Below are 16,508 nucleotides of genomic sequence, written 5' to 3'. Positions count from 1 at the left end.
GAAATCTGGCATGTCCAGCCTCCTGTCTGGCTTTGCAACCAGGGATAACTTGCAAATCTAGGTGTATGTCTTGTACAGGTATAGCTGGCAGGTGCTGGAGCTACTACAGCATTGAATTGAGTGAAAGCAGATAGTGTCCCTCTCTCTGTAGCACAGACCTCAGACCTAGTGGCTTGGCTGGAAAGGCAGGGGAATTCCCAAGTTTGTATGCCTGCTGGGAGCTTGACAAGCAGCGTGCCATGTGCTTGACCCAGAAAAAGTATGACTTGCTGCCACTGCTTCTGTTCCTGGGAGCAGACCACTAAAATTATTCGGGCTTAAAGGCTGTGAAGTTTGTAAAGTCACTGAACTTAATATAGGGCACTCTGGTTAATATGCAGTGGTCTGTGGTGGATGGGAGATGAGTCCTTTCTGGTCCTAATACTATGAAATAAGTGAGAACAGAACGGCAGACCATAAAATACCAGTATGAAGAAAAAGGGTGACTCCTTTACAGGGTCAAACATTAATAGATTCATTGTTCAGCATCAGCAGACTCAGTAACCTGCAGTACCTTGGCCTCAGAGAATATAATACAGCTAAGTGTTTGTTTTTGAACTTGAAGTTTCATCCACCATTAACAACAACAAACAAAACCAGAATCCAGGCAAAAAAGTGCACGTCATCTATAAATAACAGAAAATCATGGTCCAGAAGATAAGACTGATAAAAAGCTTAAGAGCTACATACATTCTGTGCAGCTTTCTGTGAAGAAAAGCCCTCCTAATGTGCTTAGCAATATAATGTTACATAGGTGCACGTGTTGACAAGAGATCTAAAGCATTTACTGCTAGCTGGTTGGAATGCTACTCGGTTCTGTCTGCCATGGCCACTCTTAGCGTTGGCTACAGAGGGGAACAGTAGTGGTGAAAGAAGGGAAAGCAGTTGGTGAAGTTTTGCGGTACAGTGTTTTGCAATCCTTGGTGTATCTTTGTTGTCTGCTTTATGGAAATGTGTTACTGATCATGTTGTATCCAAAAAGATCGAATGCAACATGTAGTGTTCAGTGGAGACTTAGTTGCACAGTAAACCATTTCTCAAAAGCCCAGAACTGTAATTTTTATGATTAATTTTCTGAATGCCTGGTGTATAGCATGTTTCTTTCAAGAAAACCTGGGTCTGTTATTGGTAACAATATATGCTCTTTTATACACCTGTAGAAAGCAGTTCAATTGGTGTCTTTTCTTGCTATTTCATATCAGTGGGGCTGGAAGCTGGCAGGCTGATTAGCAGCCCTGCTGTAAAGGATCTGGAGGCAGTGGTGGACACCAGGTTGAATATGAACCAAGAGTGCCATCATCATCAATAAAGCAAGCTGCCTGCTGAGCTGCATGAGGAGGAATATGATTAGCAGATTGAGCAATATTGTTGTTATTTCTTTCTGATGCTGGTGAAGCCCCACCTGAAATACTGTGTCTGGCTCTTGGCCTTCCCCTTCAAGAAGGATGCTGAGAGAGTGGAGAGGGGTTGCCAAGATGGTCAGGGCCTAGAGCACACAACCTGTGAGAGGTCGTTAAGAGATCTGGGCTTGCTTAGCCTTGAAAAGATGGCTGCAACTGTTTGAAATGCAGTTACGGAGATGGTTATGGTAAACTCTTCTTTTGGTAACAAGGGACATTGGCTGTAGGTTGTGGCTTGGAGGTTCAGGTTGTACATTAGGAGAAACGTTTTTGCGAAGAGAGTAAAGTAGCACTAAAGCACGTTACACAGAGAAGTTGTGGAGGTTTTGAAGACTCAGCTAGACAAAGCCATGGCTGACCTGTTCTGATGTTGGGAGGTTGAACTGGATGATCTCCAAAAGTCCCTTAGAAACAACATTTCTGTAATTCTGTGTAGTTACCTATATTGATGACTTGGAGCAAAGGGGCAAAAAAGTAAAGTAGGAAGCTTGAAATGGAGGGGGTAAAGTAGAACGTGTGAGGATGAGTGCTGGGCAGAGAAAAGACGACGTTACTGCTACTTTGACAGATTCTTGCAGTGAACTAAACAGTCTCATGAGAAATTATAGCTGGATGGTACATTACATGACTCATGAACTGAAAAAATAGAAATATGTACTGTAGGTGTAGAAATATTGGACTTAAAATATGTGTATTACAGGGTTTTTAGAAGGTTCTTGTTGAAAAGTGTAACAATATAACAAAATGCAGGTACATTGCTTAATTTGAACATACGCAGGAAGGAACAGTGGTATTAAACAAAATATGAACTTCGCTATAAAGACTAATTGTAGCCACTGAATAATGGAATTGCTATGCTGGCACATTTGCATGTTAATTCTTTGTTTTAAAAACATCTTCCTGCTGATTTTTCTGACTTTCTGTGGCAGGTGATGTTGAATTGGTCTATGTAAAGATTAGGCACTGCTGATAAACTTTCAGTTATGAAAAATGAACAAGCTTGCTTTATAATTCTAACATGCACTGGTAGTAGTATTTAAGCTGTATGTGTGATGTGGTGGCAGGGGAGGGTTTGGTCTTTTTCTTGGAGATTTCTGTGAAATTCAGTCACAGGTTTCCAGACTAGTCATAGAGTGATAATAACCTGTGTTTTTTAACCACTCTTTTAAACATTTTGCCATACAATTAGGAAGGACCGAGTCCAAGGGGGAAGTTTGCAGCCCCAGTTACTAGATACAGCACATATGCACTTCAAACTAGATTGAATATTTGCTCAGCTAAGCGGGTGATATGCTTTTCTGACTGGTTTGGACTATCAGTAGAAGGTCCTCTGATATTGCTGGACTTGTCTGTATAAACATCCCCCGAGTTTGGGAAATTTGATGGAGGCACTTGCTCTCTTTTTTTTCCTCCAAAACCCTGCCTCCTATGAGAATGAATTAGCATTAAGCAATGAGTACTTACTTTTAGCTGTGGACTCAAATGGTGATTTTCAGTGATAGAGAAGAGACTTAGCTGGTCTTTTTATCTCTAATTTTTGATTAGCATTTTGTGCTTCAGCAGCATCATCATGTTGAAGTTCGAATTAATTCAAAAGAGATTTTCTAATTTACCTAAAATGTGGGATATTTGAGATAACAAAATTAAGCCCTACAGGTCATGTGTTTTCCAGTAGCAGCAAAGTCAGTTCTGCTTACTTAAGCTAATATTCTTTTTAATTCCTTTCCTGTGTCTTGCCTAAGTATAAAAATAGGAGCAGGAAGAACAGAGACTCCCTTCAGCAACTAAACATATTTTGACAAAAGTCATTGGCTAGAAAAGAGCAGAGGTACAGTATCGGTCAACCTGTGTTAAAACACACTATAGGCTTCTATTACCTCTTTTTAGGATCATGGGATGCTTAAGAACATGTGGCTTGACAAAGGTTAATCACCTGAAATTCTTTAGATATGAAATTATGTGTGGATCACAGAAAGGCAGAAGAAACATTTGTTACAGTCTAGTTTTATCCCGTTTATGAAGCAACAGATTGTAACTCAATGTGTCTGGCAGACTCTGGGAACACCAGCAGACCTGTTTTTGATCAGGTCCAACAGAAATCAGTGTGCATTCAGAGACTTAAGGTATTTTTTAAACTCCAGGAATAAGTCTGTACATCTAGTTTGGGTCAAAATCTTTCACATTTATTTGAAAAGAAATGAACAGATTACAGAAAGTATTTTGCATTTCTAAACCATAAGATGCTTTGCTGCTTTATTCTACATGAATATCTCTGTAAAGGCCAGCACAATGAAGTAAAATATTTTTTTTGTTTTCAATGCAAGTCAGTAGCTTCCTCCTTCAGATAATTATAAATCTGACTGTGTCTAACATTGATTTAGTTTTTCATTGCATCAACGGTCATTTTTGCCTTCAATTTTATTTTTTTTCCTTCATCTCCATATTGTATTGTTCATTTTTGTGCAATTTTTTTTAAGCCATCTTTGATAGTATGGTACCTGCTGCATTACGTTCTGCAAGCATCATGAACTGGAAGTCACAGCATTCGTGGACCAAAGAAGCTTGGTGTGCTTGGCTGTACTTGTGAAGTGCCGGCATATTTCCACTGTAGAGATAGCTCCCTCCTCTCCTCATCTTTGAATATGCACTAATCGCTTACCCATTCAAAGACTTGACTTTCAGACTCCACAGCAATCAACTGCAAAAGATGCACATTAGTATTCTGCTAGACAGTCCTGCAAGGTCACCCAAAGTAAGCTGCCAGCTGTCCAGCTCACCAAAGCTCAGTGCTACGGTAGTGAATGAAATTGTTTGCATTATTAGGTATATCAGGTTTTTAGAGGGGGACATCCACACTCACCTGAGCAAAGGTTGTGGCAGCAAAGCCTACACTGAATGCTTTCTTAAGTAGCTGAAAGACTTGTTTTGACCCTTTGACTGAAGAAACTGATGCCATGAAGGAGACGTTGTGAGGAAGTTCCTTGGAATGATTATACTTTTGTGTGTTTGCTTCTCTTTGTGACTATCCATGTGGTAAACATGCTTATAAGCAAATCTTGCATTCCCTTAAAAAGATAAGAAAAGGATTGATCAGCACGCTTTTTGGGCAGAGTTAACCATGATCTCGTCTTTTCAAGCACTGGCATTTTCCATGTACACTAGTGCTTCTGTTGTTTAAACATACCCTGTTCTTAAATATGTGTGATGGTAGGGTTTAGCAGACAGATCAAGTACCTGGCATTAATCCAAGGTCTAATTCTTAATCTTCTGTAGTATGGATATGGTAGATAAATTTCTCAATGGCCAATTTTAAAAACTATTCACTCAAACCTGCCATAGCCCATTTCAGTCTCTCTTTAATAGGAAACCTAATAACTTTTTCTGATGTGGCGCATAAAGCTCTGGCATTTTGTTTTCTTTTTATTGCTACATGCAAGTGTGTTCATGTATTTACAGTCAATAAAGCTATCAGTGCTATACACAGGTTTAGATTAATAATTTCAACCTTTCAGTCTGGGGTGTCTGATTTAGGCCACTGCTGTGTTATTTGCATCCTTTGGTCACATACTGACAATCCGATCCATTTCAGTATTTCTGTTTTCGAGCCACTTCTAGAAGTGGGACAATCGGGTCCAGTATTTTCATTCATACTATTCAGAAGTTATCTGTTAAACAAACCAGGCTGCACTTTAGGAGCAGTGCGAGTCTTGTACATCTACAGCAAATAAAGATGGTAATCCCCAAACCCCTTTTTCTGTGATGTATTTTTGTTTCTGATATCCTCCTCTTTAGCCTGTTCACACCCTGACTTCGATTTTGTGTGGTTTCCAAGAGAGATGGTTATATATTCAGACTTATCATCAAGGAACAATAGTTTCAAAGAGGTGCAGTATTACCTACGCATGGGGTCGTATGCATGAAAAGAATGTGTGAGCTGTCCAAACCATCAAATCTACAGACTGTATAGGAAGGAAGAAATATTGGCACTCGTCCTATTGTCTCATATAATTAGTGAATGTTTATATTTGCCCAGAAAGCCAAGTTTTATGGCTTGTCCTGTTATCTAGACTTTTCTCTCTCTTGAAGTGTCTTAACAGCCCATTTCTGCCATGAACAAACGAGTTAGTGATCACATGCTGCTCTTTTTTTCCTGTATTTTTGTAATACTTGCATGAGATAAAATATATTTCTGCCCTAAAGCCACTGTAGCTAGTCTGTGTAGCAAACCGTAGGCTGGATTAGCATTTGTGGCAAAATGTGCCACTTCTTGATGCTAGGGATTTATTTTTCTTTAGCACACGTTGACTCTCCCAGGATTTTTCCCATAAGACTGAGCATGCAAATATAAATAACAAATAAGATTTTTTCACTAAATATCTTGACACATTTTACTGGATTAAGATTCACTTTCCACAGTTTCTGTTTCATGCTTACTTTCCTTCATCTAAGAGCAGTCACGGTGGCAGTATAAAAATAACTTTTAAATTGAATTTTTTGAGATCCTCCTCTTCTGCTATCTCTTACTGCTTCCCACTTCTCTTCTGATTTTATGTTTCTTCCTAGTTTTCTCCCTGAAAATCAAGATCTCCTTATGCTTTGCATTACCAGCTGTCAGGCATGATGCCATGTATGCTGATATGCCACTGTGTTAGCTTACTTTGGCACTGTTGGCAGCACTCTGTTGTCATGCTCAATTGAGACAGAAAGGACCGTTTCTTACTGGAAAATTAATTCGTGAAAAATGACTTTTGTTTTTGTAATAGAATTGTTTTGAAAGAAATTAAACATACAAGGAAATTTGTATTACAACAAATCAGCCCTTTATAAAGGTTTAAGTGTCAAATATAAATGAACTAAACAGTGAGGCCAACTCATTTTGTGAAATTACAGCCTCAAATTGCCACACATGATTTGAGCACAAATTCCATCAACTGAGATATTCCCCCCCCCCGACATAGCTGGTTTTGAGCCAAAGTGAATGCCACCCCAGGCATCTGGAAATTCTCTCTGGAAGGAGAGTAGTAACCAATTTACTTGCATCCCACTGTGAAAGGGAGAGGCAAGGTCAGGATGATTGTAATGGAGGTGATCTGTCTCCTGACCTGTTCTCTTCCTCCACCCTGCAAAAGAGGAAGAAGTAGAACATCCTCTTCTGTCCCGACCTTTTTCTCCTCTCCAGTTATGGCCTTCCTATCCCTTACACCTTTTAGAAGAGGATTGCCTTTTACAGGTAATTCTGCCAGCCCAAGACACCCAGTGTTAGCTGGCTACTAATCTTAGGGCTAGTGTAAAAAATGGCTAGCAGCAAGTTTTTTTTTCTCCTTGGTACTAACTGTCCTGATTGTGGCTTTTCTTTGATCCACTTGCAAAACTGACCAAGCTAACCAATGTAATTTTCTTAAAGATAAAATATGAGGCTGCTTCTGTGCTTGGAAATTAGACAGACTCATGTACTGTCTTGCAGTCATCTGTGATGTTTAATTGTTAGCATGGTCCCTGATACTATTTTGGTTCACACCAGCTAGCGCTCTCCTGGACATCGTTTGCGCGTGGTTCAGGACATAACATGTGCCTAGAGTAGCCAGTTTTGGATGCAGCCCCCGCTTTGGGGGAGAGAATTGAGCCACGTAATTGTGAGCTACGTCATGTTGCTTGATCTTACTGGCAGCGAGCTGTCTCTGTTCTTATCTAAAAGACTATTTAAAATATAGCCTCTGTGCCCACCTGCAGGAGATTTTAGGCTCCAATAGCTGTTCCTGGCCTTTTCTCAGAACAGACAAGTCTTGACTTCACTCCTCTTCTTAGAGCTTTCATGATGGATGCTGTTTCATAGAAGCCTTTCATATGCAGAGTTTCATCCTCTGTGCTGCTTACAGGATAGCAATTTCTTCTTGCATCATTCATTTTTCACCTTTGTTAGAAAGAATGACTGTACGACAGGTTTTGCTGGTAAGATAAAAGAAGCAAAAAGAAATTTAGAGGAAGTTGCCTTATACCTGTTATACAAATGTTTAGACCAGTAAACTGGTGCTTGCTCTGAGAAATGAAAATGAGATCTGTGGAAGCTTCATTGTAATATAGTTCTCATCAAAGGAGGCTATATTGCTTATATTTATTAAAACCAATACTGAAAGTGGTATTGCTAACTGACATAGTTATACTGGTATGACTTTGTGTGCTGGATATTGTGAAGCACTTTGAAGCATTTTTCAAACTGACTGTATAGAAGTACTTGAAAACTGAGACCTGGAAGCTGCTTCTGTCATAAAGTTCAATTTCTGTTACAGGTATCATCACTTGATAGGAAAATTAAACAGATAAATCAAGCAGAAAATGTGTTTTTTCTCACAAAATTTTTACTTTATTTGCTTAAAATAAAACACAACTTCTGGGGTAATTCCCTTTTTTAGCTAAAAAGAATGTCACTAGTATTAGATGCTTTTAATTTTCCAATGGGTAAATAGCTATGAACAGTGAATATAATAACAGTTCGTATCTGACTCTTGGTTCAGAACCGTGAGTAGAAGCGGATGAGAATAACCCTAGAAAACTATATGTTGAAATATTCTGATAGTTGATCAAAGAACAGAAAAGAGCTGGGAACAAAGCATTCAGAAAAAACTTTGTGAAGCCATATGTATGCTTATGAATTTAGGAAAAAAAAAAATTAGTCATGGTCAGTAAGAACTTGCCAATGCTTTAGATTGGCTCAGTAATCTGCATATCCTTCTCACAGTTCATTTTTCTTAGACGGATCTGAGCGTATGGTATTAGGAGGAGGTGGTATGTTCTTTCACTTGACAAAATGCCATGCAATGGCTTTAGATGATAGCACTGCAGTATAATAATAATGAAGACTACACTATTATTGTCAAGTTTGCAAAGATCATTTACTGGGAGTTATTCTTGCACTTTATTTAGTAGCCTCAAATGCCCAAAGTTTATTGATGCACTGTTTTATCATACCTGCTAGCTCAAGTTAATGACTTGCTCCAGGTAGAGCATATAGTTGGGCAATATTTCATACAGCTTTTTTGTCAAGAGTTTTGAGCTTCCATGCTTTAATTTATGCAGTTTAATATAGAAGATCAAGATACATGCTCATCCAGTTGAGGCTTATCTGTGGGAGAGAAAAATCAAAACTCTCTTTTGTAGACTTGACAGCTAGTACATTGCTGAGTACATATACAAGAAGTTCATGGCATTTAAGCAGAGATTTTGAGAGAACAGTTCTGAACTTTTCTTCCAAAATACCTGTGTGCATGCATGTATACATATTGTAGTGTGGGTACAAATATGTGGACACGTGTATGTATATGTATTATAACGTGCACCTATCTAATCTATATCTTATAATTTATATATATATATAAAATGTAGTGTAGTTCAATTGATTTTTTTTTTCAGAAGGTAAATTAGAAAAGACTAAAAAATAGTCTTTCTTGATGTTGAAAGGCTCCTATCAGCCTAATTTCAATTTAAATCTGATTACTTTAAAACACATGTTTATACTATTCTCCCCTCCCTATTTTTTTAGTAAAGCTTCCTAAGGCTCAAAATTATCTTGATAATTTTTCTCTATCTTTTTTAATCCTTTGACATTTGGAGAAAAGTCTTTTTTTTTCTGCCGTTGACAAGGGGTGTGTTTGACTAGGCAAGGGAATGCTGACTCTGTCTAGACAGAAAACATTGCTAAATGTACAAAGTCCTTGATAGAACAGACAAGCCTTTTTTTTTCCCTGCTAACATTCATTTTATAGTAATTGTAGCTGTTACTTGCAGCTTCAAGTATTTAATTTTGGGATTTGAGATACTGGGGTTTTTTTTGGGGTTTTTTTGGGTTTTTTTGTTTTTTTTCTTTTTCCAGATTTGCAGTGTCTCTGTAAAGACTGTAGAGATAAGTGTTCAAGATATTGATGAATATTTTGTTCTGTATACAGTGGTTTCATATCTAGAACTATGGCTAAGAAATGGATTTATGTAACCATAAATCAAGGTGTTGGGAGTTAACAGGCTCGCAGTAGAACAGAAGTCATCTCAAATGCACACTGACTGTGGGTAGCTAAATATACAGTGGTATGTTTACCGGTCAGGACTCCGCAAATGATAGAAAGTAGAGAGGAAATGAGTGGAAAGGTTCCTTCTGCTCACCGCACTGGAGTTGCAGAGCCCACTCTAAGCTTTGATGGTTGTGTTGGACTATAACAGCAGTCTATTTCATGTTGTGAGTACAAATTCATCATTGCCATAATAGTCCAAAACCTCTAAAAAACGTTTAAGTAAATGAACTGTTTCAGTAGACCAGTTTCAGTAGTTCAGAGCTTGCTTACTTAATTTTTCTTAAGCACATTAAGCAGTTCTAGACAGGCTGTCACTCTGATCTTTGAAATATTGCCACATTTCTTTCGTTCTCTGCTTTTAAATTTCTCATACAGTAAGACTTTCATACTTCCTCATAGTCTGTTCGTTACAGATTTCTGGGTATTCGGGCTCTTATTTGGAGCTTAAAAGCATTCCAAACCACAACATAAATTCGGAAATGGAAAAGGGAAGAGATGTGCATTTATTGTCCTCTCTTTTCCCACTGTCTGTTAACTCCCAGTGCAGAGTCTAAGCCTGTAGTTTCTGTCTTCTACTTGGCAGCCAGTCTGCAGGTAAATTAACCCAGCAAGCATGTATCATTTTTGACTAGAATGGGTATAAGGTAGTAATTTGAACCTGGAAAATAATGTCTTGGCCACAGTTTTTGTCTGAAAGTAATTCTGCTTTAACTTTATAGAATGGCCTTGTTTTTGTAGGGATCTTTTCCTTTCCCCCTTAATTTCCTGTCATATTACTCAAATTCCTATATTCAGAACTCTTCAGAAAGATTGAGGAATGACTGATGAAAACCTTGAATGATACTTCGAAAATGTAGCACATGCTGTGCAGTTCCAGTAGAAGCAAGCAGTATGGTTGAAGGGTTTAAAATATGCTTTCATATTAATTTACTATTATTTAAATAGTCTTTTAAGAGACTGCTTATGGATTTTGAATTTTCAGTTGCAACTACAGTTTAGTTGAAGTTTAAAGGGATATGATACATTTTCTTTGTGAAGTATGCTACTCTCTTTGTTCACGCTAGTTCTTTGGCTTATTTGAAACCAGTAGTGCACGCTACTGTGCTGGCAAATGTACAAATGTTTGTGGTGTTGAACTTCCACTACAGCTGAACACTGATATGCACTTGCAGCAAAAATGGGAAATGGTGAATAATCCCTCTTGCCTTTTGAGATGGTCATATTTGAATTATGTTGGCAGGATTGAGTGAAGAAGCTTGTATTGTTAACAGTGCTGAATCTGCTCTGTAAACACATAAGACTTTTTTTCCTGTGGGGATTTCAATCCAGCTTTCACCAGCATTTTGATTGTCTAAAACTAAATTTAAAGCTTTTCTTAGGCTTCTGCTGCTGAATTTGTGTTTTATGTTTTGGTCAGGGAAAAAATCCACAATGTTACACACATTCCTGTTTACTATAAATTTATTCTTTCGTTCAGCTTTCTAAGAAATACATTCTATTAAGGTCTTAAAATACACTTTTTCTTCATTTTAAGCAAAATAATCTCCCAGATACCACACATTTAAAAGAAATGTACCTGAAACTCTTAAATTTCAGTAATTTAACTTGGTAAACGTTGTATTAACATCGATAAATGTTAACTTCCTTTCTTCCCAGGCTTCCAAAGGATGAGTTGGCAACAGAACCACTAAAATATGCTGAACAACTTCCTGTAGCTCAGATAATACACCAGGTATGTCTTTCTATTTTAAGGATTTTCTTTGAGAATAAACATCATCTGCAATAAAATCTGCTTTTCTAGGTCATACAGAATCAATGTTCTCATGCTGGAAGTATGTAAAAACATCTTACTCTTGTTCAGATGACAACTATTAAATTATAGAAGTCTTATTTTGAATATGGCAATGAAAAGATACTTGCTGTATGACACAGTTGACACTTCAGAGGTTGCTGTTAAAATTGTTGTGTGTCTCGTGATATTAAAAAAAAAAAAATCCATTAATTTCTTTGAATTTGCATCTTGACCTAAATCATATTCCCCTTTCTGAAAAAGCAGCCAAAGTATAAAATCATCATTGTGGAATAATTGTCATGACGAGTTGAGTAGGGAAAACAATCTCCCCTCCTAATACAGTTCAGAATTAGCACTATTTCTAACTATAGCAATGTCATCATACTTTCTGCTTTGCACAGGGTTTTTTGTTTGCTTTTTGTTTTGCACAATAAAAAAATAGACTGAGATTTTGCCTAGATTGTGCCATCTAACTGTGTCTTTATTTAAAATCAATACTCTTCCATTGATTTAGGTAAACAAATGAGGGATGATGTGGTGTCGTGGTTTAAGCCCAGCCAGCAACTAAGCCCCACAGAGCCGCTTGCTAACTCCCCACCCCCAGTGGGATGGGGGAGAGAATCAAAAGAGTGAAAGTGAGAAAACTCGTGGGTTGAGATAAGACAGTTTAATAAGTAAAGCAAAAGGTGTGCACGCAGGCAAAGCAAAACAAAGAATTAATTCACTACTTCCCACCGGCAGGCAGGTGCTCAGCCATCCCTAGGAAAGCAGGGCTCCATCACGCGTAAAGGTTACTTGGGAAGACAAAATGCCGTAACTCCAAACATCCCCCCCCTTTCCTTCTTCCCCCAGCTTTCTATGCTGAGCGTGACACCATATGGACATCATATCCCTTTGGTCAGTTGGGGTCAGCTGTCCCAGCTGTGTCCCCTCCCAGCTTCTTGTGCACCCCCAAGCCTCCTCGCTGGTGGGGCGGGTGAGGAGCAGAGAAGGCCTGGACTCTGTGTAAGCACTGCTCAGCAATAACGAAAACATCCCTGTATTATCAACACTGTTTCCAGCACAAATCCAAAACATAGCCCCATACTAGCTGCTATGAAGAAAATTAACTCTACTCCAGCCAAAACCAGCACATGTAGACATCTGAGCTGGGATTGAATAGCAGGCTACAGTTTTTATTATATCGTGTCCTGTTGGTTTTTTGGTTGTTGTCCCCCCCTCTCCCCCCAGTTTATGGCAAGGAGGAGGAAGAGATCTTTTCTGTGCAGAAGATTCTATACTCCCTTCTTGTTCTTTTCTCGAAGTTCAAGGTCTGATTCTCAGTCCGTCCTGCTGGTAAATTAGATGCTCAGCCCGCATTCACATGTCTTCTCATTCTTCACTGTTAGCCACAGTGGGCTCTGCCTATTTTGTGGAAACTCTCATGGCCAAATAACATAAAACTTGTGATATACTGGAAAACATGAGTATTGATACTTAGCATCTCCCTTCTTGGTGATGCTTTAAAGAAAGCAAAAGGACCTACTCTGTTGCAGTCATGTGGAATTTTCTCCAAAAAGAAATATTTTTTAACTTTGTAGTTGTGAGTCCCGCTTCAGGGACAGGTAACTATTTTCTAAGTCAGGACTGAATAGGTCATATTACTCTTTTCCTAAAGATAGCTTGGCAGTATGGAATCTTTTGGGTAATCACGTGTACTCTGAAAAATTGACCTGAAAGTTGGGGAAGATAATGACAGTTCATCCTGGGAGACAAAATGGTACAGTCCATTCACTGCCTTGAGATAAGGAAAACTTCCAACCTGAAAACCGGGACTTGATGTTGATCAGGGTAGCAATAGCCAGGTAGACAATGTGAGATCAAGCTGTGGTTTCAGACTGAGCTGGTTTGAACGCTTAAAGATCAACAGGAACAAATAAAAGTCCACTAAATGTTAAATTTGCTTACAAAATCCTATTAGTATTAATTGTTGTAGATCTTTCCAAATACCTTTGTCAATCAATGTTTTTAAGCAGTTGAGTTGCACGCTGCAGGCAGTGCTGGTTTTACCTTAAAGGAAACATAAGCTTTACTTTAAAACTTTAAAGTGTACAGGTCTTTCCTGCGAGACGTAAACACAAGGGATTTTAAAATTTTGGCTGAAATCTGCACCTCCGGGAAGGATCTCTGATGTGTTCAGAACATGGAAGATTGGAAATCAGGACCAGTTTGTATGTCAGGAACTCCCTGGTGTTGTCAGAGCTTCAAATGACCCAACAGCCTGCAAATGTCACATTTAAAATTCTGTCTTCATGGCTGACTCTCAGCATAAATGAATTAAACAGCAGAGCAGGCAGCCAGTCAATATGTTCTTAACAGTGAGAGTGAGCAATGAAACAGTTTGGGGGTTGTTTGGAATCAGTAAATAGAAACTGCACGGAATGGCTTACCTAGAGGAAAATCTCAAATAGGAAACAGAATTAACCTTTAAGATGGTCGACCAGACGAAATGTCATAGTAATATTTTTACAACATTAGGTGGGTAATAACCACAGAGGGTTCATTTGGCTACTGTGTGTTATACTGCAATAGAATATTGCACTGTGGAAAGGCCAAGAATCTGTTTTTTATGTACTCTTATCTGTTTGCTGTAACAAATTTACCAGTAGTATAGCGCTGTGGTCCACACAAGGCAGCAAAACAGACTGAACCGAACTGCAAATGTCTTTGATGTAGAGAAACGGGATAAAATGGCCATTGTTTAGCTATCGTGTCAGGGAGTCAGGCGTCATGCCCTGGTTTTGTATGATTGTGATGCCCTTTTTGAGCCTCGAGGAGCTGTAATCAGCTAGGCATACTCTGCACCAGTGTCCTGGTGAATTAGCACTGCAAAGATCATCATGTATCATTTCTGAGGGACCTGTGGCAATTGGGACACATAGTGCAAGGGCCATGTTACGTTTATATGAACAAATATTTTTTACTTTAAGAAAAAAGGAAGAAAGAAATAACATGAGCAAAACCAGTGAATAGTATTTGTAGTGTTACGATGCTTTATCCAAATGGGTAATCACTGTGTTTAGTATGGGCTTTTGTTGTTGTTTCTATATCACATGTAAGATTTCTCTCATGTTAACCCACGTTTTGTTTACCTTTAGGCAGATATAAAGGCATCAGTAATGTATATTTGTAGCATAAATATACATTAAAACTTCACAACGGTAAGACAGGTATCCTAAATCGGTATAATGCAAAGTACCTTTTAATTGTAGTTAGTAGCCAACATGGCTGCTAATTCTATCTAAATTTCACTGTAAATTTATTCTCCTGGACACTACTAAAAGTCTACATGTTTTTCTTGGGCATTTACATGTGATTTCGAACATTCTCTTGAGTACTTCATCTCTGGTATTTTAAAAAATACCGTGCTAATGAACAGAAATTACCTTTTGATTTCTAATCTGATTATTCCACAAGAAAATTTCAGACTTGGTACATCCTAAACTATTTAATGAAAGGAGACCCAGAATTGATCTTTATGGCACTAGTAATTATTTATTATTATAGCAGTGTAAAAACAAAACAATAACAACACTGTAAAGTTCACAGTTCCAGTTCTCAGAAACGTGTTATATTTAATGCATTAGACCATGGTTAATTAAAAAGACAAATGTGAAGAAATGAAAATAAATAGCAGAATGAAAACAAATACTAACATTTGAGCCGTTAGTTTTTAGACGCAAACCAAAATCAGACATTTGTAAATAAAGTAGCTTTCTCCATTTTCAAAAACAAAAAGGAAAAACGTGTGCTTTTGACTGAAATAAAAAACCACTAGTGCTTGGTAAAGGAATGCAGTCATTAATATAAACGTCTAAAATGGCAAAAGTAAAGCTTTCAGAGGTATACCCACATAAGACAGCCTTTTTAATGAGGTTCTTTGTGTACAGCCATGTATACAATGCTGCTACTTACAATAAGTTTATGAATAGTAAGGCCAAAAAAAAAAAAAAGAGAGAGAAAAAGGAGAGAGTACTTTAATTCTGCACTTGTCTCTAGTTGAAACAGGTCTGGTGAAAGAACAGGAGAAACTGCGTTTGAGAAGATTGTTTTCATTTATCATAAAGGATATTCATTGCTGGCCTTCCAATTCAGCAAGGTATTTTTATTAAAAGTACCTAACTTCAGTGCCAGTGCTCGTGCTCTGAATGTCACTATGTGTTAATATATTTTGCCTAACTGGGATTTAGGATATTGAAGAGACTTAAATTGTTACAGGTGTCTTGCTGATGGAAGAATGTTTTATTGATGAAAGGCACATTTCAGTGGATAAATGCCAGATCTCCTGATGATGTTATAATTGAAAACAAAATGAAACAGCAAATTCAAACCATGATCAACTTGCATACTTATTTTAGTCCATTGTAAAATATTAAGCAAATAAATTAACGTGTTGTTAAAACAGGATGGTATTTCAGGGAACTAACTTCCAGCCCATAGTGTCAATTGCACAATTTACTTAAAATTTGACATGGCTTACAGTTGCACATTTTCTTAAAAATAAAGAGTTCCTAGGTGTTTTCTCATGTAGGGGAATGTATGGGGGAATGTTAGATATAATTTCTAATTACATTAGATTGAGTTTCCTTTTGGAGGTATGTTCTAAGTTTGTTTGTTTCTTAGAGTTTTAAAACCAGTGCCTTTCTGTTGCCTCTCTGTAGAAGCCTGTGGTGGGTTGACCCTGGCTGGATGCCATGTGCCCACCAAAGCCGCTCTATCAGTCCCCATCCTCAGCTGGGCAGGGGAGAGAAAATATAATAAATAGCTTGTGGGTCGAGATAAGGACAGGGAGAGATCATTCACCAGTTACCGTCACAGGCAAAACAGACTCAACTTGGGGAAATTAGCTTATTACCAATCAAATCAGAGTAGGATAATGAGAAATAAAAACTAAATCTTAAAAACACCTTCCCTCCCCCCCCCTTCTTCTTGGGCTTAACTTCACTCCTGATTCTCTCTACCTCCTCCCCCTGAGTGGCACAGGGGGACAGGGAATGGAGGTTGCGGTCAGTTCATCACACGTTGTCTCTGCCGCTCCTTCCTCCTCAGGGGGAGGACTCCTCACACTCTTCCCCTGCTCCCGTGTGGGGTCCCTCCCACAGGGGACAGTCCTCCACGAACTTCTCCAACCTGAGTCCATCCCACAGGCTGCAGTTCTTCATGAACTGCTCCAGCATG

The 16,508-nt window shown here is 38.4% G+C and overlaps 1 protein-coding gene across 3 annotated transcripts in view; it reads left to right on the top strand.

The window, feature by feature from the left end:
* PIGK (phosphatidylinositol glycan anchor biosynthesis class K) overlaps positions 1 to 16,508 on the top strand; it is a 73,706-nt gene that overhangs the window by 36,796 nt on the left and 20,402 nt on the right. For 2 of the 3 annotated variants that reach the window (XM_087731858.1, XM_087731855.1), the window contains one exon: positions 11,156 to 11,231. In XM_087731858.1, the coding sequence (XP_087587984.1) occupies positions 11,156 to 11,231 (76 nt within the window). Of the gene's footprint in view, positions 1 to 11,155; positions 11,232 to 15,329; positions 15,406 to 16,508 lie in introns of those variants that run through there. The other variant, XM_087731857.1, reaches the window with a different exon arrangement.

This window comes from Nipponia nippon, unplaced genomic scaffold, assembly GCF_047370975.1.
Source record: "Nipponia nippon isolate SJK-2023a ecotype South Korea unplaced genomic scaffold, ASM4737097v1 scaffold_5, whole genome shotgun sequence".
Classification (NCBI taxonomy): domain Eukaryota; kingdom Metazoa; phylum Chordata; class Aves; order Pelecaniformes; family Threskiornithidae; genus Nipponia; species Nipponia nippon.
Note: the sequence above shows the minus strand (reverse complement) of the source record. Positions and strands in the feature narration are given on the sequence as shown.